Genomic DNA, 19,872 nt, shown 5'->3' on the forward strand with positions numbered 1-19,872 from the left:
TGACTCAATCATCTTTTTCCAAACCTCTCTCTCCCTTGCACTCTGTCTTTCTCTGTCCTTCTCCTCTTCTTTCACCCTCTCCCTGCGCTGCCACTCCTCCTCCCTCTCTCTCTGGGCAGAGAGGGCATCAGCCCACGCCTGGGCTTGGCCCGACGCTCTGTGGAAGGCCCTCTGGAGCTGCTGCAGCTGCCCCAGGAGCTGCCTGCTCTGTTCGGGGGCCAGGTCCTGCGCCCGCTCTGAGATGAACACTTGAATTTCCAAGGCCACGTTGTTGACCTCATTGGAGCGAGCCATCAGAGAGGTCTGGAGCTCCTTCAAGAAGGGAAAGAACAGAGGAAAGTGAGCAGAGTAGTATTCAAGCATAGCTCAAGTGGTTCAATGTAAAACACTTTACAAACAAAAACATGCCTTATAATTCAGTAACACAGTGTGTATTTTTACTATATGTAGAGCCACAATGCTACACGATCCTTGTTTATTTAGCACTAAGGTCCTAGCACCTAGCATCTACACTGTAACACAATGTCTTTGTTGTATCATAATAAAGTTTTATGCATGAGACACGGCTAAAAAGTTCATGTCAGACAACTTGCCCTGCAAAGATTCAGCTGCTGTGTGAGCTGATCACGATCATCTTTCTCTGCTTTCTCAATTTTTTCCATCCCTGCCATCCATCCATCCATCTGAGCCTCCGTCTCCTTCAACCACGAGAGCAGACTCTCCACCTGTCCTCCCAGTGACTTCTGCTCAGCCGTTACCGCCTCCTGAATAATAATAATAAACACAAACATCAACACAGAGGCAAGAGGAATATTCAGGATTAATGGGTACCTCTACGACAAATAAGCATCTACTGCACTCCCTTTCTGGTTTTCCCTTGAGCGCTTCTTTTTACCTTGTATGAGTCTCGGTGGTCGCGCAGACTTTGCAGAATGCCCTCAGAAAGCGCTCTGGCAGCCTCGTACCCTCGAGCCAAGCTACGCCCGTCCTTTTCCAGAGCCAATAGGAGCTGCGGAGGAACATCTTTAGGTTGGGGCTGCAGTAGTTGCTCAGCGGCCTCCACCTCCTTTGTGATCTCAGGCTCCAAGTCGCGCAGTTCAAAGTCCAGAGTCTGAGGGACAGATTAGGAAAAGAGAACAAATGTTTTTCTTGATGCTGTTGAGTAAGAGACTAATCCTTAAATCAGCTTTATTGTTTCTCATGTCTCGTGTCTCACACTGGACAGGGAATGCAAAACTGAAAGTGCAAAATAATTTAAGCATCAAGCACAACATGTTGTTTCACCTCAGTCTGTCTGATGATGTCATCCAGGGCGATGAGGCTGCGGCCCACAGATTGTTGCTGCTGCTGTTTGAGTCGGACCTCGATGTGTCTCACCATGGAGACCAGGGCTACGATTCGCTGGTCGTGCTCCAAGCATTCCTGGCGCTTTAATGAGGACTGAGGGAAAAGAAACAAAAAAAAATATATAAGCTAAAACATAATAAAATAGTTAAAATAAATCAAAAAATGTATTTATCTATGTATCTGAAGACGTGTTGTGAATCCTTCCCAATGTTCTCCATTTTCTTACCTTTCCAGTCATGGACGTCGTCCCCTCTTTGTTTGAAAGAACTTCTCGTCTCTCTCTGACATCCTCCTCTTCCTCGCCCCAGCTCTCAGTGGCTGTATCAGACTCTGGGACTCCAAGTGATTCAGACTCAGTTGAAGCATCTTCTGAGAGCGAAGGTGGTGATTCTGGAGACTCAACATTCTGCTGTTGCTCTTTTAAGAGTTTGGATTCAGGAACATCGGTACTTTCAACCTCTGATGGTTGTTGATCTTTCTTCTTTTTACCTCTCCCAGCTGTTTTACCTGGCTGTGTGCCAGGAGCCACAGACTGAGCTGTGGGTTGGATCTCTGGTTTGCATGTGACAGCTTCATGAGAGAGGTCGATGGATTCACCTTCACTTTTTGGAAGGGATTCTTCTTTCCCAACAGATGTATCCTCTGCAGCTTGTTTGTGTTCCTCAGTGTGAGACATGTCTTCCTCTGGTTGATGTAAATATTGAAGACTTTGTTGAATGGTCTCATCTGCTTTCACAGGACTTGAAGAGGTCTCCATTTTGTTTGCCTCATCGCCACCTGAAGGCTGGATGACATCACTGGTTGACTGACCATCAGTATGTCTGTCACTCCTCTGCTCCTTAGTCAAAGCTGAGCTATCTAACTTTGGTTTTTCTGTTGTAGGTTTTGTGGTAACCTTTGTTGTTGTCACCTCAGAATCCACTTTTCCATCAGTTGTTAACTTCTCAGTTTGAGGCTCAGCTTTGTCTGACACCTTTGGACCTTTGGATTTCTTGTTCTTCTTACTTCGTTTACTTGGCTGAATTTCTTTGGGCTGGACTGATAGAGCTGTCTCAACATCTTTCTCTATGTCTTCCGTTCCAGAGCTCCTGATCTTCTCTCTCTCTGTTGAAGGAGCCTTCGGTAGTTTGGTCTCCACTCCCTCCTTGACAGAAAGTTTCTCTACAGTCGTATCTTCTTTCTTTGTCAATTTCATTTCGTCTCCTTGGACACTCATCTCTTCCTCACTTTCTCTTGGTGAACCATTCAGTCTCTGGACACCATCATCTTTGATATCACGACTCTCCACTCCATCAACATTAGCTGGCAGAGTTTGTGCCTTTACATCTTTATCATCTGAGCCTTGACTCTCCTTCTTCCCCACCTCTTTGCGAAGCGCCTGCAGCTCCTCAGCAGCCTGCTTCTCACTCACTCCTTTTTCAAACACCTTCTTAAGAATGCTCTCTTTGGCTTTCAGTATCAACGCTGCTTTCTCAGTGTCTGGTAGAGTCGATTTCTGAGGCAATTCTTGCTCCTTGCCTTTCTTCGCCTCCTCAGTGCCCTCTGGTTGTTGATAGACAGAAGCCCTCTCTTCAACGTCCTCTTTCTGCTCCTCTCTTTTTACCTTCTCTTTCTTATCACCTTTCTCTACATCCTTAGAAAACATCATTTTTATTGCATCCTTTTCTGGCTCAGCAGGTTGTTCTGTGAAATCCAGAGTGACTGGATCTGATTCACCTCCCTGTTTTACCAAATCATTTTCAGCCTCAACTTTCCAGTCAACCTTTCCTTTTCCTTCTCCATTGGGAGGGCCGAGGGAAGCCACCTCACCATGAATCTGTGATTTCTCGAATTTGTCTTGTGATGCAAACTCATTTGTAGCTGCCTCAGGCTGCCCTTCTATTTCTGCACCAGCTTGGTCAATTTCAGTTGGACGTTTTATGTCCGCAGGTATTTCACTCTCTGCTTCTTTACCCTTTCCCTTCTTTTTATTCTTCCTCTTTTTCTTGCTTTTGCTCTCTGTCTCTCTGGATGGAAAGGTCAGTAATTGGTCTGACTGCTCAACGTCAGTGCCTGATTTGATCTCTGTCTTTGAAGATTTCTCTCCTTCCTCTGCTTTGCCTTTGCCGCCTAAACCTTCATCCCTCTGTGTTGCTGCATCACTCTTTCTATATTCCTGCTCACTCAGTTTTGACAATTCAACGTCGTCTTTACTTTCATCTCTAATCTCTGCTGCCACAGGACTCATCAGGTTTTCACCTTCAGAGACATGATGAGCCATTGACGTGCTCTCATCACTGGGTCTATGCTTCTTTTCCCCGAACTTCACAGGTTCCCCAACAGCCTTCAAGGTAGCAGCCTCTTTCCTGACCTCTTCCTGGGAATCTTTGACAATCTCATAGACAGGTGCGTCCACGGATCCTCCAACAGAATCTCTGAAAACACTCTCCTTTAGTTTATCATCAGTCTGCAGGCTCTCATCAGGCTCCTGTTTAGGAAGACTCTCTGTTTCATTGGTGTCTGTCTGTGGTCCTATCTCTTCTATGGCTTGCTGAATTCTTTTCTCAACATTAGCTGCAAAACTACTCAAGAGGTCCATAGACTGGTCTGGCTCAATTAAAGACTCTTCTCCCACTGACACCGGCACTTCTACCTTAGCCTCTTCTGCAGTAGCGTCATAGAAAGGTGACGGGTCTGATACTACAGATGTTAATGTCTTTCCATCCTCCTGTGTATCTCCTAAACCTTTCTCTGAAAGTGGAGAACTTGAAGACACCTCAGTGCTGTATGGACTATCAGGGCTTGTCACAGACAATATAATAGCTGGGCTGTAAGTACCATTTGATGAGGCAACAGGTGTAGAACTGTCGTCATCACCCTCTATCTCTGCAGAAGCCACTTTGTCCTGAATCTCTGACGCTATGTCACTGGATATGAGTCCTACTGCAATAGCATCAGTGAGACTAGAGATTCGTTGTCCAGTTGTGGGATCAACTAAGCCTCCTTTCAAAATCTGGTTGGTGGCTATTTCCTTCACCATATCATCTCCAACTAAACCTCTTTTACAGGCTTCAGAAAGGGGAAGCCTCTCTCCGGTCTTGATATCAATGATCCCTCCACTATCTGCCTGGCTTTGGAGGAGCCTCAGAGCTGGAACTGGGTCAACTTGCTTTGATTCAACTGCCTCAGAAAGAGTAAAATTGTCTCCTGTTTGCTCATTTTGAATGCCTCTGAATGGTTTCACCTCCAAGAAACGTTTACCTGTTTCAATATCTATCTTACCCTGGTTTACAAGTTCTGAATACGGCACAATGCGTGCAGTTTGAGGGTCGAGTGCCCCTTGTGTCACTGTGGGAGAATCCATGGCCTCACTGGCTACGTTCTCATCCAGGATACCCTTAGAAACTGCCTCTGTCAATGTAAGTTTACATCCAGAGTCAGGCTCTAAAATAGTTCCTGTTGATGCCTGGAGAACAACAGCGTCTGGGTGAGATGAAGGGCTGACTTTTCCTTGGTAGACCCACTCCAGATCCTCCAGGCCAGGAGCAATAGACCGATCCACTAATCCTCTATCTACAGCATCGGAGACTGAAAGCCTCATTCCTGAAGCATGGTGTATTATACCACCTTCGGCCACCTGCCTTGCCAACACCTGATAAGCCTCCTCTGGCCTAATCAACCCTTTCTGAATTGCTTGCTCCAGAGGAACTGGAGACTTAGACTCTGGGTCGATAACACCTTCCATCTGCAGCTGTAAACTGGCTTTTGTGAGGGCTGTTGCTGAATCTGTATCTTTTCCTTTGCATGCCTTCTCTAGTGCCACCAGTTCTTCTTTTTGACCCTCCTCAATCAGTCCCAAGTTTGCTGCGAGAGTGACAGAGACTTTCTTATCCCTACGCAGGTCAACGATCCCCCCAGACGCCACCTGGGCTTCTAGAAGTCGAGCAGCAGTGTTGGGGTCAATCAACCCTGCCTCAGCTGCCTCCTTTACCCCGCAGATCTGCCTTTTCTCTACGTCCACAACCCCTGCAAGGGTTTTATCTGCCTTCAGGACACTCCACATCAAATCTTCATCTAGTAAACCCTCTTGCATTACATCCTCCATGCTAGGTGACTCGCCGCTGCTGGCATCTAGGAAACCCCCAAACAAACCTGCCTGAGCCATTAATTTAACTGCAGTGTGGCCGGGGAGGACACCCTGGGCTACTGCCTCATCTGGAAGCAGCTTCTCTCCGTCCTCTGTCATCAGTCCTCCCTGTTTGAGCTCGAGGACTAACCTCGCCAACTCAGCATCCTCCCTTTCCTTCTCCACTGCTGATTCAGGAATATCAACCTGAGGTTTTGCCATCTTTGTGTCAGTCTCTATTACAGGCACCTTTTCTTCGATCCTGTCTGATTCAGTCTGAGAATGTTTTACATCTTTTCTTTCTTCAGACTCTGTTAAATGAAAATCTTCCTCTGATTTGAGTGGTGCTGTGAATGTTACCCTATCGACTGTTGTAGTTATAATACTGGTCTCTAGACCAGCACTATCTCCGGGTTTGGATTCAGTTACTACCAGCTCTCCTGGGCCTTTAGCTGAAGCCATTACACTTTCATCATTTGACATTTCTTTCTTTTTAACTTCTGCATCTTTATCTACACTGATTTCATCTTTAGCTTCAAAGGCTAAATCACTCTCTACAATTTCTGTTGGTTTCTGCACCAACTTATTATCATTTTCTACATCATACCTTTCTTCTAGACTACCTGTACCATAGATCTCGAAATCCTTGCTTGGTGTGACTCCATTTGAACTTTCTTCTTCAACTTCAGTTTGTTCGTCACTCAGTCCTTTATCTGTCAAACTAATCTCTCTCAACATTTTCAACTTCACCTGCTCATCTGTAGCTAAAGCGCTCACAGGCTCAACTTCTTGTACAGAGTCTCCAGCAACCAGTTCAGTAGCTTTGACCAACTCCAACAGCTCAGAGTCCAGCAGCACCAGTCGTTTTCCAGAATGAGCATCCACATAGCTGTGAGTCATCAGGTGAAACAGAAGCTTGTGTTTTGCTTGTTCTTCAGGATCCATTACTTCTGTTGGCATAGCATCCAACACAAGGCCTGCAGGTGATGATGAAGGGGGTGGAGAAGAGGGAGGTGGAGAGGAGCTGGTGGAGCCCCAGCTCAAGCGGTTTAGAGATGGGGTACCAGACTGATTCATGTTCGGAAGAACATCTGGTATGTGGGTGTCTTTGAGAAAACTGACAACACTGGGCTCGAGGGCCTCTTCAGCAGCCTGGTTTAGGGCCAGCACCTGGAGGGTTTCTGGGTTGTAAAGAGCCCCAATGGCATGACGCTGTGTGAGAATGTTTCTTGCTAGCTCTCCTGAGATCACTCCTTGTTGAAGAGCCTCAGCAACAGGCAGAAGTTCTCCAGATTCAGGCCAGAGCAGTCCCATGAAAGCCCAAAGAGACTCGAGGACCAACAGAGCCAAGCGAGAGGACAGAAGGTTTCTGCGAATACTTTCTTCCAAATCGAGGCGCTCTCCACTGAAAGGATCTAGAATTCCCCCATTTTGCAGCTGACGTGCTAACATGGCACATGCTAGATCCTGGTCCATAAGCCCATGACGAACAGCCTCTTCAATTGTCAGCCGGTGGCCAGAGCGTGGGTCAGTAATACCACCAGCAAAAAGCTGAGCTTCAAGAAGTCGCACAGTAACTTTCCGATCAATGAGACCTTCCTGGACTGCACGGAAGATGCCAACTTTTCTTCCGGAGCGGAGGCAGACCGTTCCTCCAGGTTGCTGTTTGACAGGGAAGAGAAGGAGACCTGAGTCATCGTCGAAGACACAGCGTTGCTGGAGCTCATACAGGTTCAATTTTTCAGCTGTGTTTGGATCGATCAGCTCTCTATGTTGCAGCCTGGACTGGAGTTTGGTGACGACTCTGGGAGTCAAAAGTCTTCTGTCTTCTGCTTGCTCCAAACTCATCATCTTCCCCGTTGAGTCTCTCAGGCCGCCAGTGTTCAGCTGCAGCTCCAGAATACGGAGTCCTACTTCCTCCTTGATGAGCCCAACCTCCATAGCCGTAGCTACCGGCAACATATTTTGTTGTTGGTCGTCAGCAGATTTTGTATTTTCCACCAACAGCAGGGCAGCCTCTAGCTCATGAAGGGACTGTCTGGTGTGGGCGTCAATGAGGCCTTGAGCTAAACCTTGTTCCAGTGACAGACTGAGAGGGGAGTCAGGCTGGGCGAGCCCCCCCAGAATGAGCTGAGCCTCCAGTAGTACATGGCAGGTGTCCTGGTCAATAAGACCACGTCGGGCTGCTTGGAACACTGGGAATGTTTCCACTGTTCCCAGGTCGATGACTCCAGCGATGGCGATTTGGTTCTACAAAAAGAAAGAAAACAAAATTCTAGTTGACATTTATTCTGGTATCAATGTGGTATGGCACTAAATGTATTATGCTATGTTACTATGTATCATTATTATATTATTATAAGAATATAATGGGCAACTAGATAGAATCAGAAAAGAAGAAAACCCACAACCAGTTCACACAAAAACATAACATAAAAAAATATAAAAAAATACAATAACAGCTTTTTTTGTTGGCATGTTATTTGTTTGTACATATTAGGAATTTGATTGTTTCTTTCCCATATTTAAATTTCTTTTTCTTGTCTTTGATATTAAAAAGCGCTTTGATACTTACCACTGCTATTCTAAAACAAGCACTAAGCATGCAACAAAGCAACGAGTAACAAAAAATGCATAAAAAAAGCTCTAGGTAAAGGTAAGCAAACACAGATTAAAGAACACACAGGTATTCAGAAGAAGAAGAAGAGAATAAAATGTCTAAATGAGAAAAAAAAAAACTTACTTGCAACGGTAAGAGAGAAAGCGAGCGCTACTTACCGTACGGGCTCGTCCCGTGGCACACACACTAACGGGCCAGCTTATGGCTCGGCACAGCGAGGCGCGACAGGTGAGAAGCTGGTTGTTAGCGTTCGGCATGCCACTCTTCATTCTGAGTCCTAACACTGCACTGACACTAAATCCTGACCTCACTGTGAACCGGAGCAGGCTCGGGAAATGAAACTATGAATGACTTCTTACATCTGACACCTTTAGATTGAAACTGACAAAGGGTGGGATGAATTATTCATATTACATTTACCACAATGCACACCATTGTAAAGGTATGTTTGCCTCTTCAGTTGCACAGTATTGATTTTTATTTTGCAATACATCGTCTAACACATACTCATTACCATTGGCAAGGCATGGTGACACTATCAGATTGTGATGATTCCCACTAAAACTAAACTAATAGTAACCTGATCTCAGTCTTTATAACACAGAACAGATTTTGTTTTCCATCTCTCATTCTGATCCTCGGCTCAGAGCTCGGACGTCCACAATTCTCCTCTGGTTGCTGTTAGTGATTTCCAAGCAAAATGCCGGTTTAAAATGTCACACATTAATTGTATGCATTAGGACAAACACAAAAATTATCATTCACACACACACACTTGTGATCTGGACACAACATGCTCAAATGGTGAAGTGGGATTTTGCGTAGCTGGCCTCTGGTGCTCTTATACTGTAAACCAACTTCTATGCTTCAGTGAGTATTTTTTTAGTCACATAAAAACCCCCTGTAAACATTATATAACATTCACATAGGAACTGATTATGAGGTGCAGCTGCTGAAACATAAGAATTATCATCGAGACCTGGTTGAAACCTGAAACTCTCAGACACATTCAATTCATTTTGGACCAATGTGCCGTATCACATATGTCAGGAGAAGAACAATTTAAAGACACAGTGCGAGCTGACTGTGGATGTGTGATTGTGTGATTGTACATGTATATATGGGGTAAACTTTATGAAGAGTAAAATAAATGCTGAAATGTGATGTGTTGACTTTATGCAGTGGCATTCTTTTTACCACTACATAAAAAAGGTAAAATGATACTAATTTGCAGCTACAGAGATGATCATGGTCAAATGTGGAAGTGCTTGTATTTTGAAAATGGTTCTAAAGATGCATCTACGAAAAGCAGAGCTCTACTGCTTTCATCTAACTGCTAGCATGAGTCAGACATGTGCGCTGCTCTTGTGCGGCACCGCTAAGGCCGTGTATTAACCATGTTAGCAGCTCAGCAGATGTATTTTCTGATGATAATGACAATGATGATGGCAATGACAAAAACTAGGGTGGGGGTAGTTAATGACATGACTGCAGGCCTTTAGATCAATGTGAGAGTGGAACACTCCATGCTGGGGCCCAGTTCAGACAGTGTTCAGACATCCAGTGGATTCATCTATTCTCTTCTGTGTACACATTTCTACTGTAAGTGTTAGTTCATTAAGAAAGTATCCCTTTTATTAAAGTGGGCTTCAGAAGTGTTTCAAGATTACATTTTGAGACTGCCAAATTATTCATTGAAATAGAAAATGGAATTTTCAGATCATCTGGATACACGTCTGAACAGGGTTTGTGATGTTTGTTAAACCATAACAAGTCAATGAGTGAGATTCGTCAAAAGTGGTGATATTTGTCAAAAATGCACCTTCTGTGAACACACAACATGCTGTACAACACACACACTTACACACACACGCACTCTTGCTGGCCCACACACACGAACTCACGCTTAGCTTGCAAGCGTATTTGGACTCAGAGCAACATTTTGTAAAAGCACCTTCACAAATACTTTTTGAAAAGAAATTTTTGTCATCAATCTGCAGAACCTCTTCTCCATCTCAGCCCATCCCTCCAACCAGTATACCTTTCTTTCCTCCTCTTTGGCAAGTTGTTGCTCCAGCTGCTGCAGCTGTTGGGTGGAGCTATCACACATCTGGTTGTAGGTGGATGTTAGCTCGTCCAGCTGGGCCTCCACATGAGCACGCTCCTCTGGGGACAGCCTGGAGAGGGAGGAGATTAGAGCAGGGTCATGTGTTTAATGTGCGTCTGAATGTGTGATGTGCATTCGCAGGTTTCACAAAGTAGTTCTGAGACAAAATTCATTCAAATTTCAACAGTTTTAAGTTAGAGAAGTTTCCAAACCTAAAATGGTTTGTTATTATTGATTTACCAGAAGGATAAATACAGCTTTCCCTAAGAAAAACAGCTGAACGGCTTGTTAAACAATCTGTAAAGTACATCATTCTCTTACATGTATATTACTGTAAACCTGTCAGTTTGAAGCACTCCCTTAATATTCCCACCTTCCCGTGAGGTTTCATCCAGATCATGGACTGCTTGTGTAGTGTAAGTGTGTGTCCATGCACATGATCTGAACTTACTTGCTGGCCTGTTTTGACAGCAGGAACACCTGTGTGCTCCTTATGGCTTCAGCCACTTCATCCTTCTTGGCAGCTAGCTGTTCAGTGATGGCCTTCAGATAACACAGATGAACAACATGCTTAGTACAATATTTGCCACACTTAAACAGAAAAGCAGGAACCAACACTTTTTTTCACATTCATCCGATGATGTATATTAAATGTCTGTTGTACCTGTTGAGCAGCAAGTGAAGACTCAGCGTTGGGGCCCCCGGTCCGTCCCTGGAGGCCTTGAACCCAGCCAAGCAGATCTGAAACCTGGCCGACTCGGGCCTGCTTCTCCTCCTCCACCTCTTTCTGCACCGATTAAAAACATGTTTTAAAAGACAAATCTAACTAATTACCATATTTAGCTGATCTCAAACATCAACAGTAACTGAAAAATCTTTATTTCTGCTTGAAAATATACGAAAATTCTACTTTTTTTTCATTACAGTGATTTAAGAAGATAGCGATTTATAGTGAAACAAAGTCCCACCTCTTCTTCTTCTAGTCTTCTCAGTGCATCACTGATGTACTTTACATGTTGGGTCGTCAAGGTGACCAAGGCCGTGTAGCGTGTGCGCAAGTCCATAAACTGCAGAGATACACCCAGATTTACACAAACACCCAGCTTAATTATTTGTGCTGTAGATAAAATATATAACTAACTATAACTGTCTCTTCTGTCCGTACCTCCTGAGTGATGGCGTCAGAGGAAGAGTGCATCCTCCTCCTCTTGACTGGTGACTTGTGTGTCGACTCTACAAAGGCTCTATATGTCATCAGCCCCAGTTCATAGTCCTACACAGTCAAGCCACAGTGGAACAACAGTGAGTAAGAACAGTGGCTGTGCAATCATACATCTACAGAGAGAATATTTAAGTATATTTTAAAATGGAATGTAATGATGTTTGCAAACAGACACTTATCAAATGCATTTACATGCATACACAGTGACTATCAGATAATTAGGACCATTTCATTAAAATAAGTAAAAATCTTTATATACAATTTCACACTTTTGAAATATTGTTAATGAAAAACAACATGAAGAGAGATTTCTGGAACAGTGTCTTACCTTCACTGAGGTGCAGTACTGTTTGGAGTGAGTCTGACACTCATCCAGTTTGGTCTGATTCTGTTCAATCTCAGCTACTAATGCCTGAAAAGAAAACCAGCCAAAAATAATCATTTATTTAAGTCAATCAGATACAATGTGTAGGATCCACTTTGCTTTTCTATTGTTTTTCCACCATTTGATGCAAAACAATGTTTCTATCACCTGTCACAAATGGACTCAATCATTTCATCATTGTCTTTTCAGGTAACTGTCCAATCAGCGCATCGATCTACAGATTTAAGTCAGTGATGTCAGTGTGACTCACCGTCTGCTGGGCGAGCTGTTCAGACAGTGCTTTGCTGTCACTCTGTCCGGGTTGTGTGTTTTCTTGTCTCTCCGTCGTCTCTTCGATCCACTTGATCAAAGCAGAGTGACCGTGTCTGTACTGCTGCAGGGCCGAGCCCAGAGACTCCAGGTCAGCTCGTCTGCAGTCAAACAGGAAAAGACGTTTAACACACAAAAATAGTATAGCGTATTTGAACATGAGGTATTTAGCAGTGGCTCGTCACTTGCTTTGTCATTATAAATTTCTCTACATAATCAGAGATCAGAGCGCAGTGAGAGTGACGAAACACTCTGTTATTTTAACTTATTAATCCTCCCCTTCCTCCTTCTCTCCTCCCCAAATCTTTACTCTTTTTTTCTCTCTCATCTTCACCCTGTCCTGCTCACCGTGTCTCCATCTGTCTCCTGACTCCGTTCCATCTCTCTACCATCTGATTGGCTCTCTCCTGGTAGAGCTCCAGCTCAGGGCTGCGGTCAGGGTGGAGCCTGCTGAGCTGAGACCCTGCCTCTTTGGCTCGATGTACAGCAGACTGCAGAGACTGGAAGATGTCCTCCTGCTCAGCGAGCTCAGCCTGCCACTTCTGGGGAGAGATAAAAATAGAAAGCAGAAGAAATAAATAGAGATGATGCAGAGTGAAGGTTGGAGTCAAATAGTTTCACGGCGTCAGTCTTTTTCCTTTAGCTGGTCTCTAGAAGATTTTATGTGACAGTTTTTCCCTTACCCCAAGTTGATCTCTGAGGTTGTGAATGGCCGTGGTGTCAGCAGGAACTATGTCTTCTTCACTCAGTCTGCTCTCGTACTTCCTGACCTGGCTCTCCACTTCATCCAGGCTGCGAATCAGGACGTCTACTGTCTTTAACCTTGAGGAGGTGAAGAAATAAACCGTTTTAAATATTTATATACTATTTTTTCATATCTCAGAGTTAACCAATCTGAGAGAACGCTGGGAGGAGACAAAAGGAGCCCACTTACTTTTCTAGGTAGACAGACGAGAGGTTGTGCAGTCTGTCTGTCTTTTCCACAGCCTGATTGAGTTCGGACCGGAGGACAGGAACGCTGGAGGACGTCGACTTCTCCTCGAAGAAACTGACGCAGCGACGAGACACGTCGCCCAAACTGGAGCGCAGGCCGTCCAGCTCCGACTGCAGCTTCTGGAGAGGAACGACAATTTAAGAGGTTAGCTAAAGGTAAAAACTAAACATGGAGATCAAGATGAGGGAAAATACTGTTCTACTGAGCAAACAGTAACTCAACATAGGAATGTTGCCTGTTGTTCTAATCCCAGACTGACAAACAGAAGGCTTTTACAAAATCAGTCATTTTCAAAAAAGACAACACAACACAACTGGTTCACCCAGTTTAATAAAATAAAAACAAGTATTTTCAAAAACGATTAGAACTTTTGAGGCAGAAGAATCATTAACATCAGTAAAATAACAACCATCACATTTCTGATCACATGGTTGGCATCAGATATTTGGATTTCTCTTGAATCAATCAATGAATTCAGTTTTTGTTTTGCTATTAATATACATCACAACAGTGTAAAAAAGTTTTACTGCAACAAAACCTTTACTGTAGTGTGAAACCAAAGATTAAACTCTTTAGTGTTTTTAAAGAAAGTATTTTTTTCAAGAAATATTAACTGATAAAAGTAATTACTAAGTTAAAAAGGTTGTTGTTGCACATTTCTACCAGCAGATGGGGCTCTAACTAACTAACCTCTTGCTCTGCAATCTGGACAGTGTTGTCAGAGATGTCTGCTGACAGCCTGCTGGGGGGCGGAGTCTGAATTCCCCTCATCAGTCTCTGCTCGGCCTCGTTCAGACGAAGGCTGATGTTCTGCAGCTCCGACAGGTACGACCGAGAGACCGACTCATCCTTCTCCACTGGAGAAGAAAGAAGTGTTATTTACACACAGACTTTTATTATAATAATTATATTATAAAAATCTGCTCGCTGTTCACTCTCCAGAGATGACTTAATGAAGACGAATAACGTTCTCTGACATGCTGAGCTTTATCCTCTTATACAGAGCCACCGATTCGCTTCAGCTTCAGTGTTCAGCAGGGTTCATGTCTGAAAACATTAAACCTCACGTAACAGAGATATTCAGCTACTATCTGGGGGTTGGGGGTGAAATCAAACTTAGACCAGGTCCCTGTCACACTGACCGGTCTCCATGTTGAGCAGCAGGTTCTGGCAGTGCTGCTGGGCCTGCTGCACGTCCTTCTCCAGCTCTCGTCTTTCGGCCGGCGTGAACAGAGAGCTCTCTTTGCTGTCCGACAGGAAGTCAGCAAACTGGGACTCAAGGTGATCCAGGACCTGCTGCCGCTCCGAGGGAGACTGACATCGAACCTTAGAGGTGAGACACAGAAAGAGAAGATAAGTACAAGGGTAGCTTCACAAATGCCTCCTCCTTAAAGTTAAAAGCTCAACATTTAATGGATCAATTATCACACACACACACACACACACTGCATCTCACCGTGTCCAGGGTCCATCCGGAGACAGTCCTGACGTCTTTGAGCAGGTAGTGCCAGGACACCACACTCTTCATGTTCACATGGAGCTGATGCCACAGAGACATGACCTTCTGGTATAACTGCTCTGTCCTGTATACACACACACACACACACACACACACACACACACACACACACACACACACACACACACACACACAAATCCACTATGTTGTGAAATTACAAGAATCATGAAAATGTAGAATGAATCTTTAAATCTTTAAACCAAATACATGATAATCTGCTACTTTAACATTATTACTCATATCTTCAAACATCTATTGTGAAATAGTTTTGACTTATATCAGTTAGAGCCTCTACAGTTCAGATTTTCTATGTTTTGTGTTTATTAGTAGAATATGTTCATTCATATTTCACTAATAAAATATCAATAATCCTGTTATTTCTTGTGAATTTCAAACGTAAAAATGAATCTACAAAATGAAAGCGCAGCCCCTTAATGACACAGCATCAGTATCAGTATCAGTCTGACCTGCTGGCTGTGTCGATGGCCTCCTGGTTGGGAGGGGGGACGGTGAAACACACTGAGGGGACCATGGCCTCGTTCCCTGTCGGACTGATCACCTTCCACTTGGTCCTCTGGGAGTTGTCCTCCAGCACACACTCCTCTCCTCGACTTATCGTGATCTGAGAGGAGGTGGAGGTGCAGAATGGATGCAAAGATACAGAGAGGGGGACAGAAGGAGAACAAATGGAGGATGAAGGAAGGAAGGGAGGAAAACAGGGGTTATGAAAAAACAGGTGTTGGGAGTAAGTGAGGGAGTGAAGACGGACAGATGAAGTTTGAATGAAGAGAACAAGATGGAAAAGAGAGATAATTAGTAGAGAGGGAGGACAAATGATTAGAAAGTCAGGAAATGGTGAAAAAGAAAGATGACAGCGGTTAGAAGACAGGATGGATGGAATAGAGGTCAGATGGAAAAGGGGAAGAAAGTGAGGGAGGTGAAATCGAGGAGGAGAGAAGGGAAAACACGTAAACCAAAAGCTGATCGCACCAAACTCATAATGCAACAAAAAATACAAACATTCATGGGTTTCATGAAGTTAGCAGAAGCCCTGACATGATATGACATTAGAGAGTCTGAGCTGCTTTGCACCTCTGAACTGAAAAGCTTTTATTGTGAAAGCAGCAAATATTCTCCAAACTCAAACTTTACTGACACCTGGGCTGGATTTCTAGAATTCACCTGAGCAGCAATAAAGACAAAAAACCCAAGAAACCCAGCGCAGGACAAAAAGAGAGAGAGTTTGGGATTAGAATCTGGAAAATTCAGTTTTAAAATAACATAAAATATAGAAAAGGCAAAGCCATGACTGTGGGAGAGAGTTTTAGGGCTGCACATTAAAGCCTACAGCTGTACTGCCTCCCCCACCCACCACCCTCTCTCACCCCTGCCCTGCACACACACATCAGATACTGTACATCAATAATGCAAAGCTGTGCACATACAGTAAATACATGAAATGTAGATTAAAGCTCAAAGCTGCCACTTGTTAATGTCTGGCTGACTGAATGAGCCTCGGTGTTAAATTCAGTTCAGTTCAGCTCAGTGGTTGCTACCAGTCCGTATCCACTGGTCTCGATCCAGGACCCACTGTAAGGGTCGACTACCAGTCAATATCCCTCTAGATAATCCGGATCGATGCTAAACTTTGTTGTCAGGGACTGAAGTTAGAGGTGGAAGTTATGATTCATTAAACCTGGTTTAGTTCAAAGATTTGTGGTTACAGATGTATTCATTTATATTTCTCAGGCTGAGTGAGTGCATCACTGTTTAAAAGCACGTTAGTGAGTGAACGATTCCGGCAGCAGTTACTGTAGTTCTCCAGAGGGAAAAACTACAAATTCAATCAGTGACACACAAATTACAAAAGAAACTAAAGCAGTTTCCCCTCTAGTGAGTCCAGTAATTTACAGAAGCTTCAGTGTGTGCAGGTATTAACATGTAGAACAGCGGTTCCCAACCTGTGGTCCGTGGCCCACTGTTGGGCCATGAAGTTACAATTACAATTTTGGTGAAAAGATTCTGAATATATATTATATGAATATGAATTATAAATAAATAAAAATATAAATAATGTTTTTAAATGTGTAAAAACTTAATGATCTTTAACAGCTTCAAAATGTTGAAAATTTCCTTTTTTTGCGTATTAAAGCCGCTCACTGTTTATTTTCTTTGTGTTTGTTGAGTCACCTTTTTTATTATGTGCATTATTACGTGTCGTGTATTGTGTTATGTGTATTATTGTGTTGTGATGAGTACTGTTTATATGTATGGTTGTACTGTCAACATCAAACCTGTGTAGACCACAGGAAGAATAGCTGCAAAAACTAATGGGATCTAAATAAACAAACAAACAAAGTGATAAGTACGATAAGCCTCTGGAAGGAACTCTGCAGTCGTCGCTGGCTGGACCACATTATATACTTGTTTTGTTTTAGGGTCAGATGTGGGCCACCGACATTTATTAAATTCTCAAGTGGACCGTGAGTTGGAAACGTTTGGGAACCGCTGCTGTAGAAAATGAAACTACATGACAAGACACACGGATCAAACTGCTGCCAGTGTTTTTCACTGTTACATCTTCAAAAACCTGCCATTGCCTCGAGACAGCTTCTTTGTCTTTGGGGTGACCAAACTTTCTAAGATAGAGTCTTTGCAAATTTTCACTAGAGTGCTGCTTTTTGCTAATTCCTTTAAATAATACACAGCTCACAGTTTTACCCTAAGACACCGGCCAGGGCTGGTATCAGACTCACAGTGAGCAGAGAAACTAAATCTGGATCTAAGACCAGCTGATAGGAGAGGGGCAACCACAGCATAGTGTGTGCAGTGTAAGAATCTGAGGTGAGAGAGGGAGAATATAGGCAGTTATACCTGAATGTTTGTCTTGCCAGCCCAGCCGACAGACGAGAGGAAGGGGAGAGGATGAGGAAGAGGAGGGAGCGAGAGGGGAGAGGCAAAAAGGTACATAGGGATATGGAGAGAGAGAGAGAGAAAGAGGAGAACACACAGGAAAGTGAAGGAGAGAAAGATTACTTTTGGTCATGTGCACTTTTGTCTGGTGAACATCAGCACACACTGCTTTATTTTAGTGTTTTTCGGCAGAGAACCAAACCACCTTCACCTGGATACAACACGTCACATACAGCACGCTTCAGTGAACAAATCGACCCTGAGGAATCTAATACAGCAGACTAAAAATAGCAGCATTAGGGGGCAGCTGCGTGTCCGTGCCAAGCTGCTGGAGAGCTAGGTGATGCTTTTCAGCTCGGCCTGCAGAGGGGATGGGACAGATGTATAATTGATCAGCTTTTACATTCCCTGAGGACATAGCAGCTGAGAGTGAGATGCAGAGAAAGGAAGACTGCGCTGGTTTCTATGTGTTAAATAAAAGTGGCACTGAGGGAAAAAAACCACACGCAGCTTCAAATCTCTTCAAAGTGTCTTTTGGCTATTTCTGGGCTCGTACAAAGATCCAATCACAGCAAGTTTTTCTGAGGCAAACGAAGGCAAAAAAAAAAAATCATCTATTGTGAGAATTATGTCAGTGATAGATTCTGGATCGCCGCCATTATTCTTCAGCTTCCAAACTGAGAGCTGCTATCAGTATGTGCCAGTTAAAATGAAGTGAAAACAGTTGTGTTGAAATGTTACCAAAAAAAAACTTCCACAGCTGTAATCTATTCATCAATATAAAAGCACCTACACTGAGAAAAGAGTTTGTGTAGACGCTGTCATCAGTCTAAAGAAGAAGTTCACAGCGTGGAGGAAGCAGCTAAAATAGAGAAGCCACAGGGTGGTTGTGGGGAGGGCTCGGAGAGAGAGTGCAGGGCGGAGAGGAGGCGGCTCGTGGTAAAGGTCAAAACAATAGAGTGGTGAGGTCAGCGGTGAGCTGGTGCTAAATATAAACATCATTTGTCACGACCTTGTGCTGGTAGTCAGAGGAGCTCCTTATATAAACCTTCATTAACACCTGAGATAAGGATTATTTCTGCTTGGAGAGATTCACAGATTCCAGGTTTTCAGCATCAGAAACTTACACTAACTATTCACTGAGAGGAAAAGGAACAACATGCACACGCACGTGTTCGTGAAGTATAATATATGTGGGTGCCGTACCTCTATTTGTCTGTAGTCACAGATGGCCCTGATGGGTGTGGTGGCTCCCAGGGTGCTCTCTGCGCTGCGGGGGCGGAGCTGCACTAATGTCTTGGCCCGGCCCACCAGACTTGCCACCGTACTGCGGTACTCGATGAGCTGCTCCTTCTCCTCCTGCAGGACGGAGAGAAATCGTTAGACATTCACAAACTGCTCATCACCTCAGGTTCTAGTTAGTCTTAAAGTTATAATGTTCTGTGAGTCTGTCAATGAACTCTACTGATCCTGAACAGTTTAACATTCCTCTGGTACTCGCCTCCTTTCATTTGCTCCCTGTTAAATTTCGGATTGATTTTAAAATTTCATTGCTGACTTTTAAGGCCTTAGATGTGTATAAGAGACAGGTTTATGACTAAGGGTGACCGGGCGTTTGCTATTAGCTATTAGCCTGGACACATTGTGGAACGCTCTCCTTAGGACATTACAATCAAAATCACAGCTGTTAACCTGATGGTGGCGTTAGAAGAAAGGTCGAGGGGTCCTCAAAGTCATGATAATGCATCGCCTGAGAACTACGACCGTGTGTAGAAAGGTTTGTGCCAGATCATCCTATAGTTGTTGAGATATTTCAGAATGTATGACAGTGCTGGACTGATGACACAGCCATCCCTAGAGCTGCTAGCATTGCTTAGAGTATGACTGTGTGTCTTTCACTGACATGTTTTGATTTGACAACACAAGAACCTGCTCAAATCATATCAAACGCATTATGTTCAACAACATGTTCCATTAGATAAAGCGCAAATCCTGCAAGTTCTAGTTAGCCTGTAGCTCCTGAGATGTGTGGAGTCCTAACCATGAAACATTTAACTGTGTGCTCTTCACTCTGACTGCTGGAATTACATTTCATTTCTGTCTCGCCCCCAGCAGAGAGAGTCATTAAGGATTCATTACAGAGCGACAAACAGGGAGACGGGCTGAGAGGAGAGGGACAGCAAGAAAGAGATCAACAGAGGGAGAGGTAGCAACAGAATGAGATGGAGAGAGGGAAGCTGAGAGGGGGCCGGTGGTAATAACTTTATACATTACGCCGCTGAAATGAATTTCACACTGAGATGAATTTCACACTGAGATGAGATTCAGCGGCACTGCTGGACCGAAACAAG

The 19,872-nt window shown here is 43.9% G+C and overlaps 1 protein-coding gene across 19 annotated transcripts in view; it reads right to left on the reverse strand.

Annotated features, from left to right (window-relative positions):
- The window catches only part of macf1a (microtubule actin crosslinking factor 1a), a 233,408-nt gene that overhangs the window by 73,792 nt on the left and 139,744 nt on the right, over window positions 1-19,872 (reverse strand). For 16 of the 19 annotated variants that reach the window (XM_087170610.1, XM_087170598.1, XM_087170605.1 and 13 more), the window contains 20 exons: window positions 18,728-18,880; window positions 15,076-15,230; window positions 14,546-14,672; window positions 14,232-14,415; window positions 13,780-13,946; window positions 13,030-13,208; window positions 12,779-12,917; window positions 12,444-12,637; window positions 12,037-12,196; window positions 11,730-11,813; window positions 11,345-11,452; window positions 11,148-11,246; window positions 10,844-10,966; window positions 10,631-10,722; window positions 10,114-10,249; window positions 1,574-7,702; window positions 1,285-1,440; window positions 896-1,111; window positions 594-764; window positions 25-312 (listed from right to left, as the gene is read on the reverse strand). In XM_087170610.1, coding sequence (XP_087026736.1) covers window positions 25-312; window positions 594-764; window positions 896-1,111; window positions 1,285-1,440; window positions 1,574-7,702; window positions 10,114-10,249; window positions 10,631-10,722; window positions 10,844-10,966; window positions 11,148-11,246; window positions 11,345-11,452; window positions 11,730-11,813; window positions 12,037-12,196; window positions 12,444-12,637; window positions 12,779-12,917; window positions 13,030-13,208; window positions 13,780-13,946; window positions 14,232-14,415; window positions 14,546-14,672; window positions 15,076-15,230; window positions 18,728-18,880 — 9,060 coding nt within the window. The remainder of the gene's footprint in view (window positions 1-24; window positions 313-593; window positions 765-895; window positions 1,112-1,284; window positions 1,441-1,573; window positions 7,703-10,113; window positions 10,250-10,630; window positions 10,723-10,843; window positions 10,967-11,147; window positions 11,247-11,344; window positions 11,453-11,729; window positions 11,814-12,036; window positions 12,197-12,443; window positions 12,638-12,778; window positions 12,918-13,029; window positions 13,209-13,779; window positions 13,947-14,231; window positions 14,416-14,545; window positions 14,673-15,075; window positions 15,231-18,727; window positions 18,881-19,872) is intronic. The other 3 variants (XM_087170606.1, XM_087170607.1, XM_087170609.1) reach the window with 1 other exon arrangement.

Source organism: Seriola lalandi, unplaced genomic scaffold (assembly GCF_002814215.2).
Source record: "Seriola lalandi dorsalis isolate HSWRI2012SDOR001 ecotype SW California unplaced genomic scaffold, Sedor1 jcf7180002054954, whole genome shotgun sequence".
NCBI classification, from domain to species: domain Eukaryota; kingdom Metazoa; phylum Chordata; class Actinopteri; order Carangiformes; family Carangidae; genus Seriola; species Seriola lalandi.